The 11,561-nt window shown below is 35.2% G+C and overlaps 1 protein-coding gene across 1 annotated transcript in view; it reads right to left on the bottom strand.

The window, feature by feature from the left end:
• Nucleotides 1-485: 485 nt before the first annotated feature.
• The window catches only part of LOC107742965 (serine/threonine-protein kinase tousled-like 1-B), a 46,087-nt gene continuing 35,011 nt past the window's right edge, over nucleotides 486-11,561 (bottom strand). The window contains exons 9-22 of the mRNA XM_016556055.1: nucleotides 11,446-11,538; nucleotides 11,165-11,275; nucleotides 10,933-10,984; nucleotides 9,905-10,106; nucleotides 9,470-9,536; nucleotides 9,060-9,157; nucleotides 8,245-8,326; nucleotides 8,063-8,154; nucleotides 6,449-6,538; nucleotides 6,200-6,369; nucleotides 5,014-5,149; nucleotides 4,819-4,930; nucleotides 4,568-4,675; nucleotides 486-1,497 (exon numbers count right to left, since the gene is read on the bottom strand). Of these exons, the coding sequence (XP_016411541.1) occupies nucleotides 1,357-1,497; nucleotides 4,568-4,675; nucleotides 4,819-4,930; nucleotides 5,014-5,149; nucleotides 6,200-6,369; nucleotides 6,449-6,538; nucleotides 8,063-8,154; nucleotides 8,245-8,326; nucleotides 9,060-9,157; nucleotides 9,470-9,536; nucleotides 9,905-10,106; nucleotides 10,933-10,984; nucleotides 11,165-11,275; nucleotides 11,446-11,538 (1,554 nt within the window). The 3' untranslated portion in view covers nucleotides 486-1,356. The remainder of the gene's footprint in view (nucleotides 1,498-4,567; nucleotides 4,676-4,818; nucleotides 4,931-5,013; nucleotides 5,150-6,199; nucleotides 6,370-6,448; nucleotides 6,539-8,062; nucleotides 8,155-8,244; nucleotides 8,327-9,059; nucleotides 9,158-9,469; nucleotides 9,537-9,904; nucleotides 10,107-10,932; nucleotides 10,985-11,164; nucleotides 11,276-11,445; nucleotides 11,539-11,561) is intronic.

An 11,561-nucleotide genomic window follows, 5' to 3' on the forward strand; every position in this document is an offset into this window, starting at 1 on the left:
CCGATTTATTTTTTAGACTGACAATTGCATTTTTTTTTTTTGCTTTGTCATAATGGAACATGCCACTAAACAGCCAATTTGATGAATTTTACAAAGAATTATGCAAATATCTAGCCCTACAATACATATATTATTATTATTATTTATGCTGTCATGTCACCAACATGTCTGGCAAATATTGACATAATAAACATACTTGCCATATATGAAACTTGCATGCAAAATGTCTTTAGTACAAAAATACCTTCCCCCTACATTTATATTGATATGATACATTAAAATTGATGCTGTTTACTAGGTGGCTCATCTTACCCCACAGCAATTTATGAATCTATATTTCACAGAAATGTTTTACATTTTACTGCATACTGTGTGCATTTGATAAACTCTGCTTTATACATGCAGAGAGCATTACTTTGTAAGGCCAGTAGGTGGCGCTACAGACTGCTTGACAGAACAGCAACTCCTATTCATCACACTAAATGGAGCTTCCTGGCATTTATTTGCAATTATTCTTTTAACAGGACTGTACAATTTATACCCAAAGTACATTATACAGCGGTTTGAAAAAGAGCAACATCAAAACAGCAAAAATCAAAAAGAGCACACCAGGAAACCAAATTTACAAGAAATAAAAAAGGGCAAAATGTTAAACCTCTGTACAGAATGAATCTGCTGAAAGTTAATATCTGAAATTAAGGTCCTGTACAACAAATATACATGAATTCTCCAGAGGGGATACTTTTATTTTGTCCTGCATAGGATTCTGTACATTGCCATTCGTCTACATTTGGTTCTTTTGTGCATTTAACATTAGTATGCTGCCTGGGCCTAGTCTGCCAGCAGCCGCTCTGTATGCTAGAATTACATTCTCGTAGCTAGTTGAACAAAGCAAGGAAAGCTAACACTGTCGTCTGCACCACATGACATTACTACAGACATTACATCAGAACTCTGAATCCTTAATTGAGGGAAACCCAGCAGAGACCGTGGGAACTGATAGTGGTTTGCCAGGTCTGGCTCCTCTTTGAACGTGGAGGCAACCGTGTGAAAAACCCAATGACAACAGTCGCATTTCAAAGTACTTAACAGTAGCAGTGCCCTATCGAGGCTCCAGAAGGCATTATTTTTCTCCAATGACTTTATCGCGACATTCTCTGGGTGTTTATGCTTTATTTTTCTTCATTCTCTTTCCAAATGCTTTTCTCAGTAAACCCAAATCTCATTGCTGCACAAGCACAATAATTCAACAAACTTCCTCGAGCTTCTTTTCCTTCCGGCTGCCTGGAAATGGTCGCGCCCTGCTCCAGGGAAGGAGCTCAGACTCTGGCCAGCCGGGCTGTTCAGTGCAAGCTGTCAGTAGGAGCTGGAGTTTGGTGCCAGGGCTCCTGAAGAACTGGCCCGTCTGATGTGAGGCAGCAGGTAGGAGTCACTTCCCAGCTGATGCACATCAAACCGGTCCTCCTTCCTGTAGGCTAGACACCTGCGGATGAACGCCTGCAGGAAACAGCAACATGCCATTCATTACAAATCCAAAAACGGTTTTGCACTAAATAATTGGTGTGTCTAAGAAAATATGCAAAATAATTATTTGAAATCGTCTGTTTAATGGCCTGTTCCATTATGACCATTGTGGCAATGACTATGAATTGCAGAAACTAGCCCTACATATGTGACCCTGGAGCACAAAACCAGTCTTAAGTCTCTGGGGTATATTTGTAGCAATACCCTTACAAAAAAGAAGTTTATTCAAGTGTGCTGTTTTGTGGTCCAGGGTCACTTATATATACAGTGGTGCCTGATTGGCATGATTTTTTTTCACCAACATGTCTGGCAAATACATACTTGCTGTGTATAAAACTCGCATGCAAAAACACGTCTTTAGAATAAAATGCCGTTTACTAGGTGTAAAGATAAAAATATCAAAATTTGAGATTTTGCCTCAACAGCAAAATCTTTATAAAAGGGACTACTAGTATGTCAGAGTTTTCAGCAATTTCTTGCGACGTTCTTTTAACAATGAAAACTTTAAGTTCGTGGTTAAACAAGTGAGCCAACTCAAGCGACTTGTGTTTTAATATTAATATTTGATACACAATACAACTGAAATGAATAAGTAACAATAATATCTGTTAAGCCAAGTCACAAAGCAACAAGATGCCATTCATTTCCAATGGAGTGCTGGCGGCTGGCGGGTGACCGAATGAAGGCGAGTCCCAGAGACACAGCAAAGCTGAGAAAGTTTAACTTTATGCAAATATAGAGCGTCTTTTGGGAGCAACAATGGGATGGGAGTGAAGACTGTCAAACAGTGCAGACAAAAACGGATGGAGAATGGAGCGATTCCACTGTTCTATATGATTTATATGAAACTGCATGCGTGGATTTAATAACGTGTCAGTAAAGAAACGGTCAGCAGTTTTACTGAATTTGATTCATTTATTGATAGTTATAGTTGATTATATGATGAAATGAGCAGATTAGCACTGCTGCAGTTCATATTAATACTGTTTTCTCCGCATTATGTTCCTTATTGGGAGAAGAAAACTTTATTTGTCAAATTCAAATAATTTTTAGGAAATTTTGACAGTATGAGTGAAATTGTATATCAATAGTTCGTCTGGTTAACTATTTAATGCACTAGCACTTCTGTAGTTTACATAATCGTTTTTTAACAGCAGAATGTTACTTTTGTTGAAAATAGTTTTAATTTTGTCAGCTATTTTCAATTTTAGTCTTAATCCCATGTTAAATGTCCTTGTTAGTATTTATCATATTTATTCAAACTTATGCTATGTTGTTTTAGTCGGCTAAAAGTCTCAGCATATTTTCTAGTTTTAGTTAAAGAAACCCTAAAGTATTTTAGTCTAGTTTTAGTCAATGAAAACTTGACATTTTAGCAATAAGATTATTATTAATGAACCGTACAGCAGTGCTTACTTTATGTACGTTTTAGTTATCATATTTAGTCAACCTTGTCCTGTTTTTGTGTAGTCAGGTTTTAGTCAGCGAAATGTCTGAGCATTTTAGTCAGGTTTAGTCGATGAAATTAGTCACATTTTCGTCATGCTGTATAACGGTTAAAAACTGATAAAAAATATTTTTGCTCAAAATGATAATTGTTGTCATTTGAGGAATTTCCTTTTGTATTTCAGGTATTGCACTTTCACCAGTAAGCACAAATCAACAGAATGCCGACTCATACACATGCTTTATTTAACCTCGTCTAGTGTACTTATTTATTCTAGGCTTTTTATTATATAAATTAATATCAAACACTTACGCACTCTTTGTCTACATTATGAAAACTGTTAAAAAACAACAAAACAAAACACTAAAAATATTATAACAGTGAAATTCCTATTAGCAATTCAACAATAGTAAAGCAACCAAAATCGCAAGCTTGTTTATCAGCAGCACTTTAGTCAACCTTGGCTAAAATAAAAAGAGGTTTTCGTCAAAGTTTTTATTTTTTGAATACATTTAGTCTTGTCTTTTATAATCAATGAAATTGCATGTTGATATAGTCAGTTACCGTTTACTGACCTTATTGTCGTCTCGGGGGGGAAAAAAAGCTCAGCAACTAACATTTTTCGTCAGTTTTTCGTTAACAAAACTAACACTAGTTGAAAACGAATTGATGATATCTAATAAAATGATGTCTTAGTTTTACCATTATATATAATCTGTGATCACATTTTGTAAAGATATGCCTAGACTGCCTTTACCAACCTATTAACTGACAAGTAACACAGACAGGGACATTTCTTCAATATTTCAGGCTTACATTTACATGTTTAATAGCGGTTCCCAATTCCGACCCTTTATCATATAAAATACAGATCTACTATAAACAATTTATATTTCTTTTCACATTACATTTTGCAACAGGTATTTATCATGCAGTTTATCTTAGGACTTATTGAGTTTATAGTTTATTTATAATTATTCAACGATTAATACATTCTTTGATGTAAATGCACCTGTATGTATGACATGCACATATATATTAACTAAAGTTTTATAGACTCATGCAAAGCGCGCACAGAGAGCCGCGTTTCAGACAATGCGCGCGTACACAGAATTGATTCCTCTTTCGCGTATCCTTGCATCTGAATGAACACATCCAGCGATTTTGAAATTTTGCGAGCCCTGCTGCAGTTTCTATAAACCAGCTTTTTTTGCAGTTCATTTTAAATATTTGTGCAGTGCAATAAACTATTAAAGCACAAATATTCCCATGTAGTCTCTAAAATAATGCTTACACCAACTTCAAGCATAATTTTATAAAGAATTTGGAAAAATTGTTCAAAATAGTTCTATATCAGTGGTTCTCAACCAGGGGGTCAGCAAATTTCCAAGAGGGCCTAAGCATTAAAATGAGCTAAAGAAATTATTTCAATTTACCCCCGCAACAACTTTTTAGTCATTGAAGAGCTACTGTTTCAGATGAAGCAGGAACTGCAACAGTGTCATGTCAACCACCCATAATGTTTTATAACTCTATTCCATAATTACAATTCCAACATTTTATACGGACTATTTTTCAAAGAAAATGTGAAATGACCTTGGCCTCATTGCTGGCAACGGGTTTGGAAGGGAACTGAACCTCTGTGGCTTTCAAGATGGTGTTCTCCTGCAGGATGTCCTGCTGGGACTGGTTATGGCCAAATGGCTAGAAAAACAAATCAAATTTGCATGGTTAAACATAACTGCAGTGTACTAGAAATCAGGAAAATGACAGCTACTTTCCTTTTGCACTTCAACCTGTAGACGCTACTGATAATATTCTCATTTATTCAGATAACTGCTCCTCACCTTTCTTCCATAGAGGCACTGGAAAAATATGACCCCGACAGACCAGACGTCCACTTTATTGGAGATCTTTGGAGGCTCTTTACCCACCACAAAACACTCCGGGGGTAAGTACCTTACAGCCGAAACAAGACACGATTGAGTTACACGCTTTAAAAGGCAAAAGCCTAATTATTCGAGCATCTGTGAGTGTGTTACCAGTAAGTGCCTGCCCCTTGTGATGTCAGGTCCATCCCATCTACTCCATAGCTGTCATCGTCCATGATTTTAGACAGTCCGAAATCTGTGATCTTTATCTCTCCGCATGCATTTCCATCTACCAGTAAAATATTCCCTGCACACACACACACACAAATAAATACACAAGCACATTCCCTATACTGGATTATCTTTCTTATATCTTTCACATATGCATAATAAGGCTGGGTGGAAAAATAATACATATCCTACCATTCAAAAGTCTGAGGTCAGTAATATATATATATATATATTTAAAAAAAAATTTTTTTTTTAAGAAATTGATACTTTTATTCAGCAAGGCTGTATTAAACCGATCAAAAGTGACAGTGAAGATATTTACACTGACCGAAAAAAATTCTGAAAGATCTGTTTTGAATAAAAGCTGTTCTTTTAAACGTTCTACTTATCAATTAATCCTGAAAAAGTATCATTACAGTTTCTACAAAAATATAAAGCTATAAAGCAGTGCAAATATCATATATTTTTCCCTGATTTACAGAAGAGACCCACTAAAATGTCATTATGCCTGACAAGATTGTTACACATTTACAACAAAAATCTATTTATGACATATTAAAAGACTAATTACTTTCACCCCAAATACTAATTAGTTGTTATTTTACATTTTTAAAATGTGCCACTATCCTAGGTTTTGCCCATTTGTCAGTAAGAATTTTTTACTCATTTAAAACACAATCAAATTTAATATGCTCCCTTATTCTTTTATATATTATAATATGAACAAGTCAGAATAAGCATGTTGTTTGAATTTTTACATAAATATTGTGCTACACTGAATGACAATTTAACATTATTTCAACCAAATTCTGACATTTTATTGTCCAAAAACTTATTTGAAACCTTAAAAGTAGACACTTTACTCACATTTAATGTGCTTTCTGTGGACATAAAATCACTTTTGTAAATTTCTTTTGATGCGGACATCTTAACGTCTTTGACCCACGTATAAATTGTACAAACCCCAAACTTCTAAACGGTTCAGAGCGGTATATACGTGGTATATATCTAAATGCATACACAGGTTAAAAAACAACCTGTATATAACCTGTGTAAAAAAAATTAAAAAACAAGAACTTTGCGTATTCGAGAGGTATGAGAAGTAAAACGCAGAGAATGTGTTCACCGGGTTTGAGGTCATAGTGTATTATGGGTGGCTTGATCTCGTTCAGGTATCGTAAAGCATTAACAATCTGCATGACGATAGAGCGAGCTTCTTTCTCAGACATCAGCTTGTGCTGTTTCAAGTAGAAATCCAGATCGTTTCCTTCACAGTATTCCAAAACCGTACAGAACCTGCAGGAAACAGAAACTCGTGTCACTGATGCGTTCTGATGGTTGCTAGCTGAAATCTGCAGGGCTGGAACTAACTCACGTGTCTGTGTCCAGTGAAAAGTAATCGTACAGTTTCACTATTCTGGGATGATCCAACTGTTTATGTATTCGGTATTCCCGACAGGCGTGTCTGCAGAAGAGAGGCACAGGTTACCATGGGCAACAGAGGTGAGACCCAGGCGGCCAGCGTCATGAGACACAGACGGACCAGATTTCCAGACATTTCCAGTTCTGTACCGAATACCAATCACCGTGGAAATACAGCCTTACATAACAATGTCCCCACACCACAATATAAGCCAGCTACATATAAGTTGCACATAAAAAAAAGAGAGAAATGGCTCTGAATATAAAAAGAGCTTATTTAATCTTAAAAGAAATGTTCAGGGTTAAAGACAGCTCCTTCAGCAGCATCTGTGGAAAGCTGTCAGGGTAATCGGCATATTTGAATCCAAACGAGGCTACGTACCATCCGTTAAATGAATTGCATTGTTAATGTCGTTTCACAACAGATGTTTTTCTGGCTAGTTTTGTCTACTTAGAAATTTTTGGAAAAATACATTTACGTGTTTTTTGGCTGAATGATCATCATCATCTTCAAGGTTCACAACAACATACTGAACGGATTGTACGTCTTTTTTTCTCTTTCCGTCAAATTTTGCATGATGTCTACCCTGTCTATGAAGTTAGAGTGGATAATTCACATTTTTTTCCCCTGTTTATGCAATCTAAAATCGAATTCATCACTTGTGGTGATGGGCAGCATGCCACAGATGTAGGGCCCTATGAAATCCACTTTAAATTTTTCTCTAAATTCCATTTGATTTTTTTCCAAATTCCGTTTTTTTTTCCTTCTAATTTATTTTTCTGGATCCTGTTTTTTTTTTCTAGACTATGTTTTAATGGTTAAATTAAATGTAAAATTAAAATCATGAAATGTACACAATTTAACAGCAGTTTATTAAAAAAATGACCCTTTGAAATAACGTTTGATCTTTTTCTCAACTTCAGTTTTATTTATACCAAATTCTGTTTTCCATGAATTTTCTGCATTCTCTTTTAATGGTTTTATTAATTTTTTTAATAATCAAAAACATCTTTAAATAATTGATTTAATAAAAAAAAAAATATTTTATTTTATTCTTTTTTTTTTTTTTTCAGAAATACCTGGTTGTGTATTTACATTTTTCCGGTAAATAATTATGGTAAATATTCCTTAAAAAAATAACGTTTTAATAATAATTTTATTAGTAGTAGTAGTATGGTCATTATATTAGGCCAAGTAATATATTTCTGGCAGTTTCTTCAAGTTAAACCAAACTTTTATTTTGGCGGGTTGCTGAGAAGACCTTTAAGTTTCTGTTTGCGCCATTCCTTCACACAGAGACACGCAGAACATGCAGGATTAGTATTTAAATAGTCTTTTTGCGGTTGGTTTAATATTCACAGACACTACTCCATATTGTGTTTTGCTTTAAATGTACTGACTTACTTTTGATTTATTCATCTAAAATTTGGCAAATTCTATGGCATTCCACGTTATACAGTAAATTCCATTTTTATGCCTGGATTCAGTCCTCGTTTTCCGTATCGTGGAAATCATAGGGCCCTACAGATGTAATATTTCCTTGAATAGCAAAAAGGAGGAACATACTTGTGGTAATTTTCTTTCTTCTCCTCTCTCCAGTTTTTGTTGAGCTGATGAATCTTCACAGCAGCGTAGCGTTGCTCAGTTAAGTCAAACGCCTGAAGAGCAGAATGAAGAATCAAATGATGCATTTCTTCCTCAAAGGTCAGCATATATCAGGCTCTGTTATAAATGAGGGGTAAAGACACCTTGTAGACTTCACTGAAGCCACCCCTGCCCAGCAGATGTAGCAGCAGGTAGCGCTCATTCAGGGTGGGATGGTCCTTGAATCTGAGAAAGATTAAAACAATACAAAAAACGAGAAAAAAGAGAAATAGGAGAAAAAGGGAGGGTGGGTGGAAAATAATCATGTAAAACTAAATCATGTTTTGGTAAAACAAGCAAAAATGTATTTTTTTCGCAACATATATATATATATATATATATAGACAACATATAAATGTGACCCTGGACCACAAAACCAGTCATAAGGGTCAATTTTTTGAAATTGAGATTTATACATCATCTGAAAGCTGAATACATAAGCTTTCCATTATGTATGGTTTGTTAGGATCGGACAATATTTGAAAAATCTGGAATCTGAGGGTGCAAAAAAAATCAAAATATTGAGAAAATCGCCTTTAAAGTTGTCCAAATGAAGTACTTAGCAATGCATATTACTAATCAAAAATTATGTTTTGATATATTTACGGTAGGACATTTACAAAATATCTTCATGGAACATGATCTTTACTTAATATCCTAATGATTTTTGGCATAAAAGAAAAATGGATAATTTTGACCCATACAGTGTATTGTTGGCTGTTGCTACAAATATACCTGTGCTACTTAAGACTGCTTTTGTGCTCCAGGGTCACAAATGTGTAGAACATGGACCCTTTACAGTCAGTACACTCATGGGAGCGCCGTTAATATGAGTAGTCAATGTCCAGTACAAACGACACAAAATAAAATGAAAAAGAAAAAGATCAGAGGCTGAAGTCATCGTAGCGTGGGTACATACTGTGAACTGTCTTCATTGTTTATTCTTTTCAACTCTCGGATGTGAAGATTTCGCACCCTCTCCAACCTCTCCAGCTCTGCCTGAATCTCTGCCTCCTCCTACAAATGCACAAACGCATGAAGAAAACATTTATAAAATCATATTGTGGTGTATTCTGCCACTTCTGCCATAGGGAAATTAGAAAGTGGATAGAAAGCAATTGGTAAGGATGCCGCTTTTTTTTTTTTGAAAGAAATTAATACTTTTATTAAGCAAAGACACATTAAATTGATCAAAAGTAACAGTAAACACATTCATAATGTTACAAAAGTATATGCTGTTCTTTGGAATTCTTCTGCAGAAAATTTTTTTTTTTATTGTTTTTACATGTTCTGAAATGCATGGAGATCTAAATCGTACAGGCCACTGACCTTTTTGAGATGGCCGAGTCTCAGTTTGAAGATCTCCTCCTGCTCATGGTACTCAGCTAAAGTTAGCCTGCAGGAACATCAGAGGAACGAGATTAAAAAACCTCCATGCATGTAGTGGGTTAGGAAGAGTGAAAAACAATCACAATTCTGAAGGAGCTGATGCTATTTCTCCACACTGGCTCCTTAGAGACTTGTGTCGTAGCAGATAAAAAGTTATTTTTCCATAGAGTGGAAAGAAACATCATCTAAAATGATCATCTGGCTTCCTAATAAATCATGTCCTGCAATTCATCAGAAACATTCAAGTGAGTCTAAAATTTTGACTTCCAGCTTAAAGTTCTTCTCTAGGATTTTCTGGCAAATTAAATCAGTTATTTGTGAATGTTAGTGATGCTGAATTCTAATATCTCTACTGCAGCTTTTAGCAGCACTCACAGCTGAGGAAGGCTGGGTTTGAGGAAAGGGTCGTTCTCGGAGCCGTTCACAGCCTTGGTCTTGCGTGGTTTGGGCTCAGAGTTGGTGCTGGGCGACTGAGAGCTGCTGGCTGATGGGGGTTTTCTCTTAGCTAACAGTTTCCTCTGTCTCTCGATTTCTTCACGTTGTTGAATGATCCATTCCTGCTGTCTGCAGAAAAACAGTCAATGAAAGACAAATCTGTAACTTGTAATCAGGGTTGCTGCAGGATTTTTAAGCTCAAATTTAAGCTTTTTAAGACCTGCACAAATAAAATTTATTCCATATGAGCGGGGTAGGGCAATGTCTATGGTAAACTATTAAACTGCAAAATGATTGTAAAAAGCATGATTTACAGTTCATACAAGTTTTCACAAAAACAAAAAAGTTTTATAAAATTATATACTTCACATTTCAGCCTTTAAACCATTTTTTAAAGAAAACGGATGAGTCAAAAGTATTAATTATTATATTATTTTAACAATTATCAAATTGTTTACAGCTCTGCGTGTTTGCAGGGTAAAAACATGGGTCGGTTTTCACATTGGTCTGAACAAAAAACAACCCAATGTTCCTGCAATACCGGACTGCAGTTCAAGGACCCTATTTTTTAGACAGCGCCATCTAGCCAATTCTTCAAATTATTTTACATTTATTAAAGTACTATTATTAAAGTGGGTCACACATTAGAAGTGAAGCTGCACTGCGGCTAATGAACTGAAGTATCGCACATTCACAAGTCTTTCTTTCCAAGAAAGCTGAATTTAAAACCAGAATTTATATAGAATATATTGAAAAAAAGTAGGTCAAATATTATATTTGTTTAGGTATGTTTAGGGTTAGGAGTTGGTTAGCACAAAAATTAAGTGTACACAATTAAACAACTACATAATTCCTTAAAAATAATAATATATAGAATTGAATAGCAAGTACTATAAAATAGTATGAGCCGCTAATACATACATGCAAAAAAAAAAAAAAATAAATAAAATAATAAAAAAATATCAAACGCAGTCGATCCTGCATGCTCTTCTCCCGACACGCCTGCTTCTCCTGTGTGCTCTGGACAAATACACACACCTTTATAAAGATCTGAACCGCTTCTTATTCATTTTACGGTGTTGAAACTATTAAAGCTTATGGTTAAATGATGACCTTTACACATAAGCACTGTTTTTTTTTTTTTTTTTTACAACCAACAGCTAAAACTCAGATTTCTGAAATATCCCAAGGATGCTTCACCTTCTCAATCAGAAGTTTTTTGCTCATCGTGATGCACATGTTTAAACGTTCTTTGTACTTTTCTAGAAGCTTTTGCTGCTCATCAATTTGTCTCCTAAGATCACAGTTTGCCTGCGCAGAAGAGGAAGAAAAAATTAAAAACATATTATAAAAATATTTTAAAAAAAGTTAGGGTTACACCAAGTCTGATGCAACTAAAATTTGCAAGACACGAGTGATTTCACATCAAAACCATTTACAGCAAATTTGTTTTGGAATCATTCTTATTAATTAAATCTCACCCGCAGAAGATCGTCTATCCTGCCCTCTTTCTTCTCCAGGTCCAGGTTCTTATTGCTCTCTATAGTGGCCAGTTTTACCACAGTCAGGTCAGTCTACAGGACAAACAAAATACAAA

The sequence above is a fragment of the Sinocyclocheilus rhinocerous genome, unplaced genomic scaffold (genome assembly GCF_001515625.1).
Source record: "Sinocyclocheilus rhinocerous isolate Xijiao unplaced genomic scaffold, SAMN03320098_v1.1 scaffold45, whole genome shotgun sequence".
NCBI classification, from domain to species: Eukaryota; Metazoa; Chordata; class Actinopteri; order Cypriniformes; family Cyprinidae; genus Sinocyclocheilus; species Sinocyclocheilus rhinocerous.